Source organism: Marmota marmota, unplaced genomic scaffold, assembly GCF_001458135.2.
Source record: "Marmota marmota marmota unplaced genomic scaffold, marMar, whole genome shotgun sequence".
NCBI classification, from domain to species: domain Eukaryota; kingdom Metazoa; phylum Chordata; class Mammalia; order Rodentia; family Sciuridae; genus Marmota; species Marmota marmota.
Window position 1 is genome coordinate 47,661,667 of NW_026000005.1, and position 21,438 is coordinate 47,683,104.

A 21,438-nucleotide genomic window follows, 5' to 3' on the forward strand; every position below is an offset into this window, starting at 1 on the left:
GCCCACAGCTGGCCCCGTGCCCGTGACAGTCACTTCCTGTATTTACCTTGCAGGGCGCCAAGGGCCCAGCCAGGGTGGTGGCCGCACACCTGACCCAGAAGCCATGCAGGAGGGAAGAAGGTGCCACCGGAGGTGAAGGCTGGGAATAGCCGGAAGGGCCCCTTGGTGCAAGGTAATACTGATCGTCCCACCAAAAAGGGCTGCAGGCACGCTGGCTCCCTGCCCTGGCGTGGACCAGGCACTTGAATCTGAGATACAGGAAGACTTTGGGATCCTCTCTGACATTCTGTTCTCTTTCTTGATTGGCCTCAGCCTGACCACTTCCAGGCAGGAGAACTGCTGCTTTTCAAGGAATTCTGCCCAATCATAGTCATTATTAATGATCCCTGCTGACAGTTTCCTTCTGTTCAATGCTCACTGCATGACAGGCCCTGGGTCAAGTGTGTAGTGTAATCTCTGTGTAATCCTTGTGTTGTCACAGTGAGCAGAGAATTATGCCCATTTTATTTTTATTTTTTAATTTTTTTTAAAGAGAGAGAGAGAGAGAGAGAGAGAGAGAATTTTAATGTTTATTTTTTAGTTTTCAGCAGACACAACATCTTTGTTTGTATGTGGTGCTGAGGATCGAACCCGGGCCGCATGCAGGCAAGGCGAGCGCGCCACTGCTTGAGCCACATCCCCAGCCGGAATGATGGCCCATTTTAAAGAAGCACAGGCTCAGAGAAGTTAATCATTTTGCCCAAAATCACACAGCTAGTATGTTGGGTGTCCAGGATTCAAACTGAGGACCTTTGGTACCAAAACCTGGGCTCTTAACCAATACCAACATTTGCCAAGTTTAATTGCTACAATGTCCATCTTTATACAAACCTCAAATGAGCCATTGTTTTAGCTATCTATTGCTGGTAATAAATTAACCCAAAGGGTAGCGGCATGAAATCACACATACTTGTAATCTGGTTTCTGTGGGTCAGGAATCTGGGCACAGATTCTCTGCTCAGGATTTCTCACAGTCTGCAATCAAAGGGGATGGTGGGGCTGAGGTCTCATCTCCAGGCCCCACTGGGAAGGATTCACTTCGAAGCCCCTGGGGTTTATTAGCAGGATTGAGTTCCCCAAGGGCTTCAGCTTCCCCTGGCTGTTGGCTGGAGGCCTTGCCTGGTGTTTGGCCACATGGGCCTTTCTACAATGGCAGCTGGCTTCTTGAGTGTGCAGAGTCCAGAAAGATGACAGTCACAGTCTCTTGTGATCTGCTCACAGAAGTGATAATCCATCACTATGGCTGCATTCTGCTTGTTAGGAGGAATTCATCAGGCACAGCCCACGTTCACAGGCAGAGATCACACAATGGCATGGAGACCAGGAGGCGGATCCCTGAGGCCATCTTAGAAAGCTGTCTACCACAGTCATCTGATCGTCACAAAATGTTGGTTTCAGTTTTGTCTCTGCAAGCCAGATCTAGGTAGTTTCTCATCCATCCATCCAACTATCCATCATCCAGGGTCTGTCCATCTGTCAGTCCATCCATCCATCCATCCTTCATTTCATCCATCCATGGGTCCATCGGTCCATCCATCCATCCATCCATCCATCCATCCATCCATCCATCCCTTCCTTCATTCAACAAACTTTTCAGAACATACATTAGGCTCATAAGATATCAGAATAACTGAATTATTCCCTCTTCCACTTGACTGTGCTCTGCCACCAAAGGCTCCCAGTAGCGGTCTCACCTATGTGGGGCTTGGGGAGGCGTCGCTGTCTTGCAAGAGCCTCCTTCTCCTTCCTCCAGCTGCACTAAGATTCCACATTTCTGAGACCCTAGTCCTGCTCACTCCCTTTGCTGGGCACAGCTCAGAGCTCTGTCTCTACTATTTGGCTTTCCTGATGGAGTCAGAGGCAACAGGGTGGAATAGGAACTGATTTCACACTCCTGGGTGGGCAGGGCAGGGAGAGGCGCAGGAGTGGCTTGAGGCCTGGTCTCACTTGCCTGTGAACCCATCTTCCCACCCAGCTCCCCCAGACCTAGAGCCGAGGAAGTGAGCTCTGAGTAGAGGGTGGCATATCAGTGGGTTGGTGAGGGGTGGGTGAGGGTCAGTTGGTTGGCTGGGGTCCTGAGATGCCCAGCAGGATGTCTGCAGAAACTAAAGTTGCATACTGGACACCATCTGTTTCAAACATTTACTGGGCACCTAGTACATGTGGGTACTGTGCCAGGCCCTGGGGCTGCTACAGGGAGCATTGCAAACTGCACCTAGCTTCCCTTCTCCTCCTCCACTCCCTCACCACCCCACTGCTCCTGCAGGATGATCACAACCTCATTTAAACGGGTGTCCTGGCTTCAGTCTCCCTGGTTCACTTCTGCCCTCCCCACCCATCCCACGCAGTACTCAAGTGGATCAGCCGACACAGACCTGCTCCTGTCACTTTCTTGCTCAAAAACATTTTACATAACCTCTGTTAACAGTTTCCCAAGTGCCCTTGCAGAAATGTCTGTCTGTAATCTCTCCCTCCCTCCTGCCCGTCCCTCATGCACACACAAGTGGGGTCGCAACGAGCACGTGCTCTGCTGCAGTACTGTCTTGGTAGTTTTCCAGTTCAGTACTCTTTGAAGTTCTTCCCTGTGCTTAATGGCTGGCTGCCGTTCTGCTGTAGGAATATTCTGGGATGCTACCGAGAAATCCTTTTAAGGCCTGGGTGCCCTTGACTGAAAGCTTTTAGGATGCTTTTCTGGGTGATCATTTCTCATAGACCATTAATGGACTTAATAATCACAAACCAAAAAAAAAAAAAAATTAAAGGGACTATGAAATTATGCTTCAGCTGGAGCTGAATATTCAAGTGTAATGAATTTAATTCATTATAAGAGAATTTTTTTTTTAAGATTGATAACTTCTGGGCTGGGGATGTGGCTCAAGTGGTAGCGCGCTCGCCTGGCATGCGTGCGGCCCAGGTTCGATCCTCAGCACCACATACAGAGATGTTGTGTCCGCCAAATACTAAAAAATAAATATTAAAAAAAAAAAGATTGATAACTTCTCAGGTTGAGTTTGCTTTTAGGAGTGGGAAGAAGAGAAGAATCTAAATGTTTGAAGTTTTCATTGTTGTGGTTATTTAAAAAAATAAAACATCTATATAAAAGTAATGGGCCAGACCTGCTCAAGAAAAATAACTGATTAGAAGCAGAAATTCATGTCAAAACATCTACTCACTCCCTGTGAGCTTTGTTCTAAACACTTTCCTGGATTAACTTGTTTAATCATTTCTATAGAATTATGACAAGAAGGCCAGACACATAGAGGTTAAATAGCTTGTCCAAGGTCACACAAACTTTCCGGAGCAGACAGAAATGCTGGACATAAATAAATTTGTGATATAAATGCATATTTCAATTCAAAAGCAAGAAAGGGTAAATCTCCAAGTGTCACAAATAAATAGGCAATTCTGTATTGGTCCTGGTGAGCTGAGGACTTTGTCCCTATCTTGCTTATTTGTTTTAAATGAATCTTTATGGGGACAATAATCAAAGTCTCTGGACCTGGACACAGCAGGAAGCCTGAGGAGGAGTTACAGCTCAGCAGTAAAAAAAAAAAAAAAAAGCTCCAAGCCCAGGAGAAATAGCATCACCAAGAAAGTGAAGAACAAGCAGGGTCCCCACACATGAGGTCTGACTCTTAGCCCCTCGTGATGTCCCGAAATCACGAGATGGAAACTGAGATAGAAATATGAGATCCTGTGAACCCTTAAGACAGGTAGAGGCAACTATGGGGAGGTCTTCACGATCCACGGCACCAGTGGGGACGACTCCCTCCTATTGAGGATAAGCTCACACACGAAAATTGTGAAACAATTATAAAACCCTTGAGGAGCCCAACCTGAAGAAGGAATCCCACAAAAATGGAAGGTTGAAAAACAAAGAAATAGAAATACTAGAAAAATGAAAAACATACGTGTCATATTATTACTTTCACGAGATTCCAAAGTATGGCAATTCAATTTCTTTTGTTCTCAGTTAGGCAATAATGAGACTGAGCAAGCGAGGCATTCACAGGAAAAGGTTGGAAACATTTGTGTGTGGAGAAGGATTGCTAGGGCTGTAACACAAAGCCACAGGCTGGAAGGGCTTAAACAACAGAAACACTTTTGTCTCACAGTCCTGGAGGTTAGAAGTCCAAGATCAAGGTGCCAGCAGATTTGGTTCTTCTGAGGTCGCTGTCAGGTGGCTGCCTTCTCTCTGTCTTCATGTGGTTTTTCTTCTCTGTGTGTATGTTTGTGTCTAATCTCATCCTTTCATAAGGACACTGGTCGTATTGATTAGGGCCCCTCCCTGTAACCTCATTTGATCTTAAAGACCCATCTCCAAGTACACTCACATTCTGAAGTACAAGGAAGAGGTCTTCAACACGGGAATTTGGGGATTACACAATTCAGCACATAACAGAACAAACACCTTTGTTTTCACTTTCAAGTCCAATTCTACCAATTACTAACTATGTGACTTTGAACTAGTTATATAACCAGTCTTTGCCTCATTTTCTCTTGATAAACAGTACCTGTTGCACAGGGTTGCTGTTGGAATTAAATAAATTCATGTATGTAAAGTTCCTAAAAACGAGTACAAAGTGCTTGAAGAGAAAAAGAAGTAAAATAGAAAAATTTAAAAATATATTGCATTAGAAATTCTTACTGGGAATAACTTTAAATTCCATGATTTGCAAGATGAATCTCAGAAAATCACCCAGAATGAAGCACCAGGGGGTAAAGAGATGGAAAATATGAAAGAAGTCTAAAAATGCCTACAGAATAAATCAAGAAAACCCAATAGGTGTTTAACAGGTTGTTGAGAAGGAGAGAATTAAAATTGGAGGAGAGGTGAGAGTCAAAGAAATATCTGGGGACTTTTCAGTCTTGAAGGACCTGAGCTCCACATTTTAAAAAGCATGCCGAGTCCTAGGCAAGGTAAAGAAGATAGTTCACCCCTGGGCAGTCCAGAACGGAGCTGCAGAGTATCCAAGATTAAGACACAAACACACCCTAAAAACCTTCAAAGAGAAAACAGATTACCTTAAAATCACAGAGATCCCAGCAAGCCAGGCCCCTTCCTCAGACTCCAGGCCCACTGTGTGCTGGGCCGGAGCTCTCCGCTGAATGCCCTGTCTCTGCTCGTAGACATCTGATTTTTCTTCCTAGCTTTGCCCAGGTCTTGTGCCCCCTCCAGAAAGTCTTCCTACCCCTGTCCCGCCTCCCCTTAATCTGCACCATTACCCTCTGCCCCACAGTACTTGGTCCCTGGCTTCACTTCTTCCTTGTGGGTTAGTTTTTTTCCCCACCTAAATCATAATCACCTGGACCTCTGGGACTCTGCTGCTCCCCACTTAGCATGGTGCTGGTTCACAGGATGTGTTTGATGATTGTTTTTTGGTAGATGTTGCGAGGGAAGACACAAGCTGGGGCCTCAAACATCAATATTTTTGTACATTTAACCAACTTTTCCCTAGGGGGTCAAACATAAGTTAAATTTGCAAGAGCTACCCAGGCCCATGGGTACCAGCTCTTCGGGCCCCTTTCCCCACTTGGTGATCTGGCTAAGGTGGAGCCTTGGGCACCCATGAGCTGGATTTCAAAGTCTGTCATTATATTACTAACAATTATTTTTAAAATAATGCCTTTTTAAACTGTGTGTGCTTGGAAGAGTACAAGGACAATAGACATCATTTGTAATCCTACTAATTAAAATTAATTATGATGTTTATTCATTCTATATTCAACAGATATTTACTAACTGCTTTGTTTGAGACACTGTGCTAAGTTTGGGGGATGTAACAATATTTATTTTGTTTGTTTTTATTTTTAACATAGACTTTTGAGTATATAATAAATTGACAAAACCCATATTTTTAGCTAATATAGCATCTTGTGTCCTACTTTTTATAATTCACATCATCTCAGCATTTTTTCTAGCATTTAAAACATGATTTCAATTACTCAGTTGTCTAATGCCCCATTTTGTGTGTACATCACAATTTCTTTAGTCCTCTACACTAAAAACACTTTAAAACAACTCATCCTTGGCCTGTCCATTAGCTGGCAGAAAAATAAGGATAAGGATGTAAAGAGCGCAGCTTCAGAGGATCCCCTGGCCTCCTGTGGGAGAGGGTCTGAGGGGGTGGTTTACTGGGGCCTTCGTGGGAGCTGACCTCTGAATGGGGCTTTCAAAGATAAATTCCAGACTGACTTGACCCTCCTCTCAGAACTGGCGAGAGGGCAGGGCCTGGAGCAGGAACAAGATGACCCCACAGCAGTCCTAGCCGGGGGGCAGTCAGGGGACCTCCCAGGAAAAAAGGGGTGAAGCAAGGGTGCACTTGGCCGTGAGCCAGGGAACCCTCCAGAGCTGAATGGCCAACTGAAGATACTGTGGAAGGACTTTGTCCAGCTGTAGGAAGGAAAGGCCTCCCGTATCTTCTGGTTTAAGACTAAGACAGAAAGTGTGCTTTGAACTGAACTTGACCACCTTTTGATTTTTCCAGCTTCTGTAGCCTCACATGCGTTGAGTACAATGGTCTGGGGGGGAGGTGTCCCCAGAGCCTTGGACATGGCTACGGTGGATACAGAAGAAAGGAGTTTGTCAGTGGGGGCTAACCTCTAATGGGTCTCTACCCTATGTGGCTGACAGACTCAGATGGGTCATCTCGTGTAATCCTCACGTTGGCCCCACCTGGGAAGATGACATTCATTTACTCACTAATGAGCATTTATCAGCCACCCATGATGAATCAGAAACTTCTAGATACAGCTTGCAGAGCAAACAAGGCCACCAAGTTCTCTGATCTCTATAGCTGTCAAACTTTAAATAACAGAGAGAGACTCTGAAGAATAATGAGGTGTATTTGGGATTGGCATTGCAAATGGGAATCTGTGTGGGCATATTCAGAGGGGCAGGGGTAAAGGGAGACTTCAAAGGCAAAATGAGGAGAATTATGTAAATCACACTGAAACATGATCCTCGACCACAGGATCAATGACAAAGGTGGCATCTGTCCAGTCTGGACAGGAGGTTTTTTTCTGTGTAAGGTACAGTAGCCTCTGTGCAAGGCTGGCTTCTGGCGGTCTGGGGCATATGTCCTATGCACTTCTTTAATCCTGCACTATTGCAGGCCTGAGGAAGTCCATTCCCACGGTGCCCATGTGTTGCTCAATGCATCCATTTTTAGGAGGTGAACTTGACTCAGACTGCCTGGCTCACCCTCTGATTCAGGCATGACAGAATTGTGATTCAGGCAGACTTCTTCCCAGCTCAGGAGAGGCAGCATCCTGATTGGGCCAGGGCTGGGCCTGCAGGGCTGACCTGGTCCCTGGCGCGTGCTTGGTCAAATGAGTGGGAGGCCGACGTGAGGACTCCCTAGGTGTATATAAGCATGGACCCACAGAGGGGCCTGAGACAGGCGGTGAGGCCAGGGGAATGCAGGAGCCATGAGGGCCTTTTAGCCCCTGCCCCTGCTCACACATCCTGACTTCACAACCAGCCCCTGGATCTGCTTGGACACCCTCCCTGAGGTAGGCTTATCTCTAAATCGACCCACATGTTCCTTTGTTGACATAAACTAAGCTCTTCCTATGAGGTAATTTCGACCTGGGGGTGTGACATTTGGGAAACACCGATGATGGCAGTGTCAAAGAGCATGCCAGCTTGGGGCACCTCAACAGGCCATTGGTGGAGTTCCCCACTGTTCTGGCATGTTCCGAGGATACGAAGAGTGGGGAAAGTCTGGGGAGGACTCAGTCAGAACCTCAGGAAAACCTCCAGTTCTGCTCTCGAGCGAGTGCTGGTCCCATCTTCCAAAGGCTGCCCGTGGGAATCCAGAGCGCGTCCCCGCTGGGGTGTGAACTCCCTGGGAAGCGGGTTTTTCTTGGGGAACGAAGCTCACTGTTGGGGGCTGGTGGCCCAGCAGGGCAGGTCTGCTGGTGCTGTTAGGGGCCTGACATAGCAGCTGCTCCCCAGAGGGACGGCACTGTTCCCGGCCAGGAGCCAGCAGGCATGTCCCACCTGGAACTAGACTCGAGAACCAAGGCTGTTCCTCTGGGAAAGGCAGCAAAGTGCACCTTCCTCGTTCCCCATAATTAGTGGCTTTTCTCTGCTCCTGTGGGAGCTGCACACAGAAGGTGCTCATTACTGATTTGTGAGTTGTCCAGCATTCCCTGAAGTTGGCAAGTGCATGCTGGCAACGAGGCCTCTGGTTTCCAAGGTGCCTGCCAAGCTGGGCTCCCACCAGGGGAAGAAGAGGAGCCACACAGGGACCCTCCACTGTGTGTCTTCTGGAAGGAACTTCACAGAACATTCCGACCTTAAAGTCCCAGCAGCTGCGGGTCTTGAGGCAGGAGGGCCCAGCGGTCGGGAGCGTGGGTTGTGGAATCTGGCAGATCCAGGCTTAGACCCACGTCTCCACCACCCCAGGGTGTGAGCTTCTGGAGAAGCCATCTCCCGCCTCCCTGACCCAGTTCTGGGTTTCCCCACATCTGGGTTGGGAGGGCTGATGCCTGCCTTTCGGGCATGTGGGAAAAGTGAACTTTCTGGGGTAGGACGTGGGGCTCTGGGAGTGGCACCTACAGGACCAGCCGCCGGTGGCCTTAGCGAGACCTTATGAAATTGCTGTTATGCCACAATTTTTGACCCACGAAATGGCAATTTATCGGAGCTCCACCTGATAGGGTCATCTCCCTAATTGCCAGGCTACGACACTGAGCCTGGCCTGGACTCCAAGAGGCATCTGGTTCGGGCTCCTCCCCAGCCCCATCCAGGCTCACCCTGTGGGGGTGTGAGATGCCTCTGCAGCCGCCCTGCCCAGTTCCCTTCTAGTCACTCGGGGAGAAGGAAACCAGGAGCCAGTGTCAGTGTTCCAAGCTTTGATACTGACTCGGTTCTGTTCCTACTGCATCAACCTCAGTGTCTGCCAAGGTTGGGAGGCATGGCAGGGTCGAAGCACTCCAGCTATCTGCAAGGGGTATTAGAGCTTCCTGGAAAGTCACCCAGGGGCAGGAAACGGCAGTTCTCTGGGAGGAAATGCCACACAAGGTCAGCAGTGTCTTTGGGCTTCACTTGGCCACTCAAGGGCTGATAAAGCTTGGGTTCCTCATCCATAAAATGGGCTTATAAAGACATCTACTTCACAGGGGTGGCATGAGGATTAAATGAATAAATATTTGTCAATCATGAGTAACAAAATTCGTAAATACTGTTTTCAAGCATTTTGAGAAAATATTGGGAGTACCAAAGGAGCACCCAACACTTTGGAAGGACCATCTGAGTGTTTGGCATTAGTACTTGATTTGAGGTGGGTATTGTCAGGGAGGTGGGAGTTTGGGCCAGCCACAGAGTAGCTGCAGGGATAGGAATGAGCCCTCCTACTGACTCTGAGGTCCCTCTCCCCTGCCTTCCTTGGGCCTTCCCTTTTCTCTAAATACATAAGGGACAAACGCTTAGAGAAAGTGGTGGCCTGTGTAGGGGCTGGAGCCTGCAGGTGTCCACAGCCCTCCATGCAAGGCCTTGCTCAGAGCCTCACGGGTTGTACAGAAGCAGGGCATTTGTGGGTCAAGTGAAGCAATCCCCGTTGAGTGCTCAGGTGGGTCCAGGCTCTCCAGACACCATCTAGGTATTTGGCAACAATAGGAACCTTCCCAGCCCCACAGAATGCAAATTCCACCAGGCTGTGTTATTCACACCCAGATTCCCAGAAGAGATGCTGGGCACAGGTGGGAACACAAAGAATACTTGCCACAAGAATGAGTCAAACTGTAGCCTCTGAGGAGGTTGGAGACAAAAGGAGGAATCTGGAAAAATCACACTGTGAAAACCAATTCTCAGCTCCTAAATTACCCTCCAAATCCTATTGATTCTGCTGTCCCCGACTCTAGGAGAGGGACTCCCCTGAATCACCACTGTCTCTGCTTCCCCCAGGATTTTAATGCTCTCACCTGGAAAATTGCAACGTGCTCACTTCCCACATCTTTCCCCTTGAAAACAAGAGAGACCTCCTACAAACTAATCACATTCGATCCCTCTCTTGCCAAAAGCCTTCCCATTTCCTCCAGGCTAAGAGCAAATCCTATGGCCAGTGAGCCCAAGCAAAAATGCTCAGAATCCTTACTCACCAAGGAAGCAAATCAAGATCACAGCAAGATACGTGGGCACATCCACTAGGAGAGCTGGAATCAGAATGACAGAGTGACCGAGTGCTGATGGGAATGTGGAGAAATCCAAGCCCCTGGTCTGCCAGGGAGATTTTAAATGGGACAGCTGCTGTGGAAGATTCTGGTGGTTCTCAAAAAGTCAAACACAGAACTACCATGTGACCACACAATTCCACTCCTAGGCACACACTCAAGAGAATGGAGGACATGGGTCCACATCAGACCTTGGGCACAAAAAATGTCTTTTGGGCATGAATGTCCGTAGCAGCATTGGTCACAATAGCCCAAAACTGGAAACAACCCAAATGTCCATCAAATGATGGATATAAATTGCGGTTGTTTTAGTCCATTTGTGCTACTATAACAAATATCACGGACTTAGTAATTTATGAACAATAGGGGTTTTTTTTTCCTCATAGTTCTGGAGGCTGGGAAGTCCAAGAACAAGGTGCTGGCAGGTTCAGTGTCTGGTGAGGGCTGCTTGCTGCCTCCAAGATGGTGCCCTGTTGCTGCCTACTCCGGGGGAGACAAATACTGGCTGAGGGAAGGCAAGAGCCATAATCATCAGAGCCATAATCCCATCAATGGGTGCTAGCCCATCTCCTAAAGCCCCACTTCCTAATACAGTTGCCTTGGGGTTCAGTTCCAACATGAATTTTTGGAAAGACACAAACATTTAAAGCAGAGCAGTGGTCTATTCACATAATGGGATAGTGTCCAGCCATAAAAAGAAATAAAGTATGTGCTTTGTGCTACAACATGAATGAACCTCGGAAACATCATCATAAGTGAAAGAAGCCACACTCAAAGACCACATATGATTGCATTTCAAATTGAGAGAGAGAGAGAGAGAAATTACATTACTGGGTAATAGAGAGTGCTCATGGGGTGATGAAAATATTCTGGAATTAGATAGTGTGTACTTGAGTTCTTGTGTCCAGAGTTGTAGAAAGGGAGAGTGGGCCTGGAAAGAATAGGGGTGCAGGCAAAGCTTTATGAAGGACTTCTGCTTGGCCAGAGGGAGCCAGCACCTGGGGACAAAGACCGCAGGTTGGCTTGTTGTAAGGACAGACAAGGCAAGGCACCGAAGATAGCAGGAAAAGTTTTATTTGGCTACAGCCAGGTTCAGAGGGCACAGCTTTTGCTGTAATCCAGGGAGTTTGAGTGTTTTATACCCAGCATGTAAGGGGAGGGGCTCAGAGGTTCACAGTCTGCAGAAGTTCACATAAAAGCAGCTTTTTCTTTCACTGTTCTGGGCAAGTTAACCCTTCAAGGACAGCGCCTGAGAAGGGGGGAGCTGCTTCTCCCCTCTCTTTCCTCCCCCTGCCAGCTGTTACCATGGAGCCTAATTGTAACTTATCTTAGAAATGTAGACATCTCTGTGAAGCCCAGCTCAAGGCCAGAGGCCTTGTTTGCACATTTCTACAAACTACTATACTGGATACATGTTTGTGAAAAACTAGGGGGTGTCCAGCACCTGGAGTGCTGGTATCTTCCCGGCCAGTGGCCAAGTAAAACAGGGCAACACGAAAATAGGAAGTTTATCTACATTGAACACTTTTGTAGAGTCTCTTTTGCTGACAGTCTTAAAATCAGCCATGGGGAAGATTTCTGGAGAAGCCCAGTCAAGACTTTTCTGTGGAGAAAGAGGGTGCCACTATGGGCTCAGGTGAAGGATCAGGGGAACAGCTTTTCTGGACCTGCAGGGTAGGCAGGAGCTTGGTCTCTTGACATGGTCAGATGTGGAGTGGACTCCAGTCATGCCACGTGCTTCAGCATGTGACATGTGTCTCATCATTGTCTTAGGTGGGGGCTGTGGGTTTTACTATGTTAACAAGGTGAACCTAACTGTGGGTTACTTTGGTGGCCACTCTAGGCCTGAATTTGCCCCTCGCCGCCTGGAGTTGCCCTTATCATCTGGAACGTCTCTGATATTATTTTCAGAATTGCAGACCCCATGGCCTGGCTGGAGCTGGCATTTCTACTGACCACAGTCTCTGGAGGCTGAGCTGACCCCCAGCCTCCATCCTGGCGTGTTGCCTCACTCTCACAGTCTGGAAGACGAGGCACTTTTGCTCCTGATCGCCTTGTGCTGCTGTTCACTCCACAAGACCCAGAGGTGGCCTGGCCGCCCTTTGTCCTAGGGGCCTGTTTCTCAAGGGGGCCCCTAACTGCCAATGGCACATCTTATGAAAATTCTGACACACCACAGAATCAGACTCTTAAAAGCTGAATTATATGTGATAAGAAATTATGCATCAACTGTAAAAATTGGGAATGGTCCACTCGGCTAATGGAGCAGCCAGAGGCCCCCTTCCTCTCCCTGCCCTCTCTTTTCTCTAAGCCATGGCCCACCAGCTGTTGTCACACTCACCTTGCAGAGTGCCCCCTCCCCTCGCCTTAGTGCAGCCCTGCTCCTGCCCGGCAGTCTCCTCTGCTCACCTTCCCTGCCCTCTCCCGGCTCCTCCGCCATGCTCGCCCCTGTGCAGCTCCCTGGTGAATGTCCTCAGCTGACCTCCCAGGTTGCCAGCTCACGTAGAGAAAGTTTGGGCCCTGGGGATATTTCTAATATAAACATTTTCATCAGATTATACCAACACTGTTGAATTTTCATCAGGGACGTGCTTGCCAGAGCGAACGGCTTGTCGTTGGAATAAGCCCTTGATCAGTTTTCTAAGAGAGCACAGCTGAGCTGCTCCTGCCTCCTGCATGTTTTCTAAACTTTTAATCATATTCGATCCTTTCCCGTCTGTACTTTATAATGGTTATAACCGGTCCTGTTTTCTTGGATCAGAGCCTGCAGGTCTAGTCTTGTCACGAAGACTCAGTCCCTGCAGCCCTGTCGGGCAGTAGGCCTTTCTTTTCTGGTGTAGCTTGGGTGCCTTTGAGTTTTATATCATCACGTTGTCTAAATAATAACGTTCACTATGACTTGGATAATAGACGGATAGACACTTATTTATCAAAAAATTAAATTTTAAGTAAATAATACACGTACAGGGTGGAAAAGGTATAAAGAGGAAAGCCTGTGGTGCCCCTCCTGCTGACCCCCTCTCTCATGTCTGCCCCCAGCGGCCATGTCGTGGGCAGGGCTCCCCAGCAGGCTGATGGCTCTGCGTGGGATTCTGTCAGGAGGTCTATCAGGAAGGGCCCTGGGCAGAGGGAGAAGCTGGGCTGAGCCACAATCTCCGGGAAAGCTCAGCTGACCCCAAGGGGCTCAGCAACTTTGCTGTCCCCAGTTGGGACAGGGTCCACCTGGCCCTTCTGTTTTGGGTCTGTTGGTGACCGCACACAGCCCTTCCTGGAGATGACTTTTGGAGTAGCTTCTTTGTGTTGAGGGCAACAGCCCAGCTGGGAATTAGTGCCCCTGAAGGAGACACCAATGTCACCAAGTTATCTCCTAACCGCCCCCCCCTACCCTTTTTAGCTGAATACTTATTATTATTGTGGTTGTCATACCTCTGGGGGCTCCTCCAAGCCAGTTAGCAGTCAGGACCCCCTTTCTCTGGCATGCCCCCCATGGCTCTGCCTGCCTGGGGGCTGGGCCCACACTGGGGGTGGGATGGTGGGTGTGCTGGGCCTTAGCCCTAGGCAGCTGAGGAGCAGAGCCTGAGAATTCAGGCTTTTTCTTCTTTCTTTTTTCTAAAGCAACTTTTTAGGGCTCTGGAGTTATAAAAAGCTCCCATGTGTCATTTCCTGGCAGTTGGACAGCTGTAGAATGCCACTCTGCGAGTGCCAACTGCCCCTACCCCATCCAAGGTTTTACATCTGATTAATGTGTTGGTTCTGACAAACGCTGCTGAAGGTCATCATAAATAATAAATAATTTTGTAAGGCGATTGCTTAATTAAGAAAATTTAAAAAACCTTTATTTTATTTATTTTTATGTGGTGCTGAGGATGGAACCCAGTGCCTCACACATATGAGAAGAGTACTCTACCGCTGAGCCAAACCCCAGCCCCATTTTACAGCAAACACCTAATACAAAGTACACTTTCCAAATGTTCCCCACGATGTCTCTGGAGGGCGCGCGGCCAGCTCCAGAGAGGTAAGTGCAGAAGTGCAGAAGGAACCCCCTGGGGAGAGGACGGGCCACCTGGACAGGGGTCTGCTCACCTGTAGGTTGAGCGCCCCCTGTCTTGGTGGATGGCTTTGGCCCCTGACACAGATGTGACTGCAGGAGACACATCTTCCCTTTCTGCCTGTCCTCCTAGCCCCAAGGAGACCTGCCCTGTCCTGCAGAGGGAGAGATTGTTCCAGTCGGGAGACCATGCCTACAGAATCCCCGCCCTGCTCTACCTGCCCCAGCAGAAGACACTGCTGGCCTTTGCAGAAAAGCGAATGAGCAAGAAGGACGAGCACGCGGAGCTGATAGCCTTGCGCAGAGGAGACTATGACGCGTCTGCCCACCAGGTTCAGGTAAGGCAGCCGTGGCTACAGACACTCCCCTGGGATTGCTCCCCACACACCCCTTTGCTGGTGAGTACAGAGGGACCCAGGCCTGGATCTCATACAACGAGGGTCATTCCATCCTTCCATGGCTAAGGGAAGGGCACAGAGAGAGCAGACACCTTGAAGCCCAGGAGGGAGCAAGGAAACCGTTCAGTGGTGGGGCGCCCCAGGCAATCCCAGTGGTCACACTCGCCTGGGTTCACCAAGACACCAGGTCCTGCTGGCCTGGCCGTCTGCTTTAGTGCATGAGTTTCCCAACACCCTTGAGACCCCAGGGAGGAGCAGTTCATTACCATGAAACTGGCATCTTTGAGTGCAATTAACTTGAGGAGCTAGGTGTGGGGTGATTGCTGTGTCCTAAAGTTCCAAATTGTAATCTTGATAAAGACACCCAAGGCTGGCTTACTATATTTGAAGGGTTTAATATTATTATAATTACTTTGTGGTCATTACCAAATAGTAGCTATTCAAAGCATGATTTTTTTTTAAATTTTGATTTTGATTGACACATAATGATTGTACATGTTCATGGGACTCAAAGCAGACAGACCTGGGTTCAAGTCCTGGTTCCATTTCTTACCAGAGGGATGGCCTTGGGCAACTCGGCCTTATATGAGCCTCTCATTCTCCAGGTGTGAGATGGAGCTACTAACACTTGTCCCCCAGGATTAGGAGATAGATGAGGCAGTGCATATTAGACCTTTGGCACAGCATCTGAGATTAGAATCCCTTATTGGGGGTTACTGCTAATGAGTGGGGATGAATGGCAGAGCTGGGGCATGTATGGCAGACTTGGGCATCCAGGAAGGTCAGTGTTTAGTCCTCAATATCTTGAGGCAATGCCCTCTTAGGATGCATTAATAGAGTATCATGCATAGAAGATAGGAGGAGGGCAACAGGTTCTATCTGGCACTGGTCCGATTATTGAGGCCCCCACTAAGTCTGACGTTCAAGCTAGACTGGGATGGTAAATAGGAGCAACCGGGGAGAAGGCGTCACGGCTCCTCCGGAGTCATCTTTGTATCTTGGCATCTGGCACATCCTGGGTGCTCTGAATGCTGATGGGAATGGAAGTGACAGAGCTGCTCAGTGAAAAGTGGGCACCAGGAGGGATTGGGGAGCCCCAGCCCACAGTGCTCTGAGGAGGGTCTCAACAGTGGTCCTGTCCCCATGAGACACACCGCCCCACCCACCCCTGAGAGTGTGGCTCCTGATTCGGTCACCTGCTTCAGTACTGTGCTTCCCTTTCCTCCCCTCCCCCCACGTCCAGTGGCACGCTCAGGAGGTGGTGACCCAAGCCCAGCTGGAGGGCCACCGGTCCATGAACCCGTGCCCGCTATACGACGAGCAGACCGGGACCCTCTTCCTCTTCTTCATTGCCATCCCAGGGCAGGTCTCCGAGCACCACCAGCTGCAGACCGGGGTCAACATGGTGCGGCTGTGCCATGTCACCAGTGCTGACCATGGCAGGACCTGGAGCCCTGCCAGTGACATCACCAGCTCGGCCATCGGCCCTGCCCACAAGGAATGGGCCACCTTTGCAGTGGGCCCGGGGCACTGTCTGCAGCTGCACAACCAGATGCAGAGCCTGGTGGTGCCCGCTTATGCCTACCGGAAGCTTCCCCACCACCACTCGCCCTCCCCAGCCTCTTTCTGCTTCCTCAGCCACGACCACGGCCGCACGTGGCAGAGAGGGAACTTCGTGGCCCAGGACTCTGTGGAGTGCCAGGTGGCGGAGGTGAGGTCCCGGGGGCAGAGCATGGTGTACCTCAACGCCAGGAGCTCCCTCGGGGCCCGGGTGCAGGCCCAGAGCACCAACGCGGGGCTGGACTTCCAGGGGGCCCTGGTGACCCAAAAGCTGCCCGAGCTGCCCCACGGCTGCCACGGGAGCACGGTGGCCTTCCCCAGCCCCAGCTCCCCAGACCAGTGGCTGCTCTACGTTCACCCCACTGACCCCCGGAAGAGGCGCAACCTGGGCGTGTACCTCAACACCAGGCCCCCGGAGCCTGCCGCCTGGTCGCAGCCCACCCTGCTGGCCACAGGCAGCTGCGCCTACTCCGACCTGCAGAGCATGGGGCGCGGCCCCGACGGCTCGGCCCAGTTTGGGTGTCTGTATGAGGCGGGTGACTACGAGGAAGTTGTTTTCCTCCTGTTCACCCTGAAACAGGCCTTCCCAGCCCAGGTCCAAGCCCCATGAGCCAGCCACCTGCTGGCACGCTCCCTGGCCCACACTAGGTACCCACAGCGGCGCTGATTATTTCCCATTCCTTTCAGTGTCCCCGAAGGTTATCTCTGGGTCCCTTCATTAAGTGGCAGAGAGGTCTGCTTCTTGGCTGTCTTTGCCTCCTTCGCTTTCCAGTCTTCCCAGAAGGTTCTGTTTACAGCCAGAAATCAAAGGAGCCTGGCTTTCCCCAGCCCCTTGGCAGCAAGGCAAGACAGGCTGCACGGTGGCTGTCACTCTGCACGGTGGCTGCCAAGCTGCAGAGCTCAGCCTGCCTGCCTCCCCCCCACCCCGTTATTGTGATGTGCTTGATAAATGACCTACTCCAGCCCCCTTCTTCTTGGGGATGCTCATGGTGTTCCTGGGGAAAGGCTAACCCGAGGATGTGGATTAGCAGAGGTGTGTGTGTGTGTGTGTGTGTGTGTGCGTGTGTGTGTGTGTGCGTGTGTGTGTTTTCTTGTTGATGCTTCAGAGCAGACAGATTGGGAAACAGCTTTGCAGAAAGGTTAGGCAGGGTCGAGAATAATTAAGCTCACTTAAGTCACTGTGTTCCTTTCTTAAGGCTGCCACAACAAATTATCTCCAATGTGGTGGCATAAAACAACAGAAATGTGTCCTCACCGCACCTCAGGCGAGAAGCCTGAAATCAAGCTGTTTTCAGGGCCACACTCTCTCCAGAGACTGTCCCTTCCAGCTTCTGGTAGATCCTGGTAACTCTTGGTATCCCTCAGCTCGGGGCTGTATGGCTCCCATCTTGGCCCTGGTCTTCACATGACCTTCTCTTGCATATTCTCCCTAGTCACTCATGAAGACGTTTGTCACTGGATAAACCAGGATCAGCTCACCTCCAAGATCCTTGATGACATCTGCAGAGACACTTTTCCCCAGTCAGGTCACGGTCACAGATGCTGGGGGTAGGAGGCGGATGTAAGTTTTGGGGGCCACCACTCAACCCACTATGGTCATAAGCACTTGGTTTTGCACAGAGGACGTGGCTGAAGGCAGGACTGAGGTTCAGATGGATCAGATAGTTTGGAAGAATTGGGGTGGGGCGGGGGCTGTTAGCTGTGATCCCTGGGGCAGGGCTGTGGTTCTTGCCATAAAGCAAGAGTAGGGAGAAGGCTGCCCCTGCTTGTCTCAGGAGCGGCCACCTGAGAGGGAGCCAGCCTGGGTATAGGAGCAACACTTCTCTGACCCCCGGGAATTTCTAAGGACTGAGTCCTATGTCTTGGGAAAACTTGTCCCCTGCTCCTGCCAGAGCCCCTCTAGTGGGCGCAGTGACAACAGTCATAGGTTCTTGCAGCTGAGTGGCATCTTTGCCTGGCCCATTGTGGGGGTTGGTCCTAGGCACTGGCCACGTGTCAGGATGCTGCTTCTCCTGGTGGGGTTCTGAGAAAGCCGGCTGGAAGGATGAGGGATTGGGGCCCGGAATGGGAGGTTAGGCCCCTCCGTTCTGGGGATGGCCACCCAGTGTCTTCCAAACCATTCAGAAGAGGCTGGGGTGGAGGCTGAGGCTGAGCCTGGGGGCTTGAGCACTTGAATGGCACCTAGGTCGGCAGACCTCGAGAGGCTAAGGTGGGCAACCCTATAGTGTATTATCCAGCAGGGACGCTTGTGAGAGTCCAGTTACGCTTGGTAACAGGCACTAACCAGGACTGTCCCTGGTAAGCGGGGGGGGGGGGGTTTAAGTCGAAGACCCCCCCCTTCCCGAGGACTGTGCCAGAGGCGGCACCATTTGCTTCCCTGGCAAAGCTCCTCATCTGTTTAGGCAGATGAGGCAGGAACGGGAGGGGTGCCTGGCCACTGTCAGGCCCACTGTCCCTCTCCTGAACTCCAGGCTCTCTCTGGGTCAGCGGCTCCCTGCTCCAGGCTGGTTAGCATCCCCTTGGAGCTTTTCAGCAGGGCTGCTGCCCGTGCCCCACCCAGAGCAACCAGTTCAGAATCTCTGTAGTGTCCCAGGCAGGCGAAGGTCCCTAAGTTATTCTAAAGAACAGAAGGATCCAAACCTACGTGGGCTGGGGATGTGGCTCAAGCGGTAGCGCGCTCGCCTGGCATGCGTGCGGCCCGGGTTCGATCCTTAGCACCACATACAAACAAAGATGTTGTGTCCGCCAAAAAACTAAAAAATAAATATTAAAAAGTTCTCTCTCTCTCTCTCTCTCTCTTAAAAAAAAAACAAAACTTACGGGCACTGGAGATCTCTAGAGTTCCTTCTGGTTCTGAGTACATACGAATGGCAAATTCTTCTTAGCCAAATTAAAAAGAAAAAAAAAAAGCAATGACTGATTTGATTAAAGCTGAATTGATCAGCCTCCCAAAAAACTCCGTTAAGAGTGTGCAAAGAGTGCATCCAACCTGGAAAGAGATTCCTCAGAAAACTGGGAACGGAACCACCATTTGACCCAGCTCTCCCACTCCTCGGTCTATACCCAAAGGACTTAAAAATCAGCATACTACAGGGACACAGCCACATCAATGTTTACAGTAACACAATTCACAATAGCTAAACTTGGAAGCAACCTAGATACCAGTCAATAGATGAATGGATAAAGAAACTGTGGTACATATACACACAATGGAATATTACTCAGCAATAAAATAGAATAAAATTATGGCATTTTCAGGTAAATGGATGGAGCTGGAGAATATCATACTAAGCAAAGTAAGCCAATCCCCAAAACACAAAGGCCGAATGTTTTCTCTGATAAGTGGATGCTGATCCATAATGGGGGTGGGCATTCTACAACAGCATTCTGCTGTTACATATAACTGACTAGAACAAATAAAAAAATTTTAAACTAAAAAAAATTTTAAAACATTACAAAGAGCTGGGCGTGGTAGGACACCACTGTAATCCCAGTGACTCAGGAGACTGAGGCAGGAAGACCACAAGTTGGAGGCCAGCCTCAGCAACTTAGCAAGGCCCTCAGCAATTTAGTGAGACCCTGTCTCAAAATAAAAAATGAAAAGGGCTGGAGTAGTGCTGGGGATACAGCTTAGTTGGTAGAGAGCTTGTCTTGCATGCACAAGGCCCTGGGTTCAATCCCCAGCACCACAAAAAAGAAACAAGGCTGGAGTAAAGCTACTATTTTATTAGGTATTATTATTAGAAAGCCATTATTTGTATCACACATATCTGACAAAGGGCTTGTATCCAGAGTATATAAAGAGACCCCACAAATCAATAAGAAAACCAATCCAATAGCAATGGGCAAAAGATGTGAATAGGCACCACACAAAAGAAGATCTTCTAAAGGCTGCTAAACATGCGGGAATGTGCTCAACACTCTTAGTCATCAGGGAGATGCAGACCCAAACCATGAGACGCTTATCCCCTGGGATGATAGAATTTAAAGGAGTGGCAATAGTGAGTATGGGCAAGGATATGGTGCCATTGGAACCCCACACATTTCCAGAGTAAGATTTGCTGGTACAATCACTTTGGACAGCTATATTTGGTAGGATTCCCCTATGACATGGCAATTCCACTCTGAAGCACGTATCTAGGAGAAACGAGTGCATACAGCTGCCAAAGACATGGAGATGTGGCTCTGTAGCCACCTCGTTTACAAGGAAACATTCACTCTGGAAACAACCCAAATGTCAGTGAAAAATAGGATGGGAACATAGCTTAAGAGGTGTTTGTACAATTGGAATATTATACAATCAAGAACGAACTACTGCTACACTCAATTGCATGAATGATTATAAGTCATCATGTTGAGAGAAAGAAGCTGGCATAGCACACATTTCACAACAGAGTATGTACTTAGCCAAGTGTGGTGCGCATGCCTGTAATCCCAGCATCTTGGGAGGCTGAGGAAGGAGGATTGCAAGTTCAAAGCCAGCCTCAGCAACTTAGCAAGGCCCTAAGCAACTTGGCGAGACCCTGTCTCTAAATAAAATATAAAAAAGGGCTGGAGATGTGGCTCAGTGGTTAAGTGCCCCTGCGTTCAATTTCCAGTACCAAAAAAAAAAAAAAAAGAGTATATACTTTATGAAAGAGTACATACTAGATTTTCTATTTATATGAAGTTCAAAAACAGGTAAAACTATGGTACGTAAATCAGAATAGTGGCCACTTCTGGTGGGAGGAGCCATTGACTAGGAGAGTGCGAGGGGGAGACTTTCAGGTTCTGGAAAAGTCCTTTTGTTGGATCTGGGGCTGGTTATGGGGGCAACTCCAAACACAAAATCCCATGAGCTATACACTTGAGATCCATGTACCCTACTTACTATATGCATGTTATGCCTCATTAGAAAATAAAAGTTGGACTGAATCTTTTACTTACTAGTTAAAGTTCAACAGCAATGTATCAGGTTTTAAAACTTTGGAATGGAATTTTTGAATAAACTTTTTATTTTGGAAGACTTTTAGATTTTATAGAAAAGTTGCAAATCCAGAACAGAGTGTTCTCAAGATACCCAGTTTCCCCTGTGTCAGCATCTTATATAACTGTGGCACATTTGTCAAAACGGAGAGGTTAATGTTGATATGTGACTAGTGACTAAACTTTAGTCTATTCAGACTTCACCAGGTTTTCAGGTTGATGCACAGGTCCAACAGGCCTTCCCTCCCC

General features: G+C 49.1%; 1 protein-coding gene across 5 annotated transcripts; it reads left to right on the top strand.

Annotated features, from left to right (window-relative positions):
- The first annotated feature begins 48 nt into the window (after window positions 1-48).
- On the top strand, window positions 49-19,315 carry Neu2 (neuraminidase 2). 5 transcript variants are annotated; one of them, XM_048808749.1, is made up of 4 exons: window positions 49-172; window positions 14,084-14,233; window positions 14,400-14,604; window positions 15,908-19,315. In XM_048808749.1, exons 2-4 carry the CDS (start codon window positions 14,187-14,189, stop codon window positions 16,832-16,834), a joined length of 1,179 nt encoding a protein of 392 aa, XP_048664706.1. In that variant the 5' UTR covers window positions 49-172; window positions 14,084-14,186; the 3' UTR covers window positions 16,835-19,315. The 5 variants fall into 5 exon arrangements, with proteins under 5 accessions (XP_048664706.1, XP_015337064.1, XP_048664705.1 ...); XM_048808748.1 differs by lacking the exon at window positions 49-172 and adding an exon at window positions 182-7,554; XM_015481578.2 differs by lacking the exon at window positions 14,084-14,233 and having other exon boundaries at window positions 57-172.
- The last annotated feature ends 2,123 nt before the right edge of the window (window positions 19,316-21,438 follow it).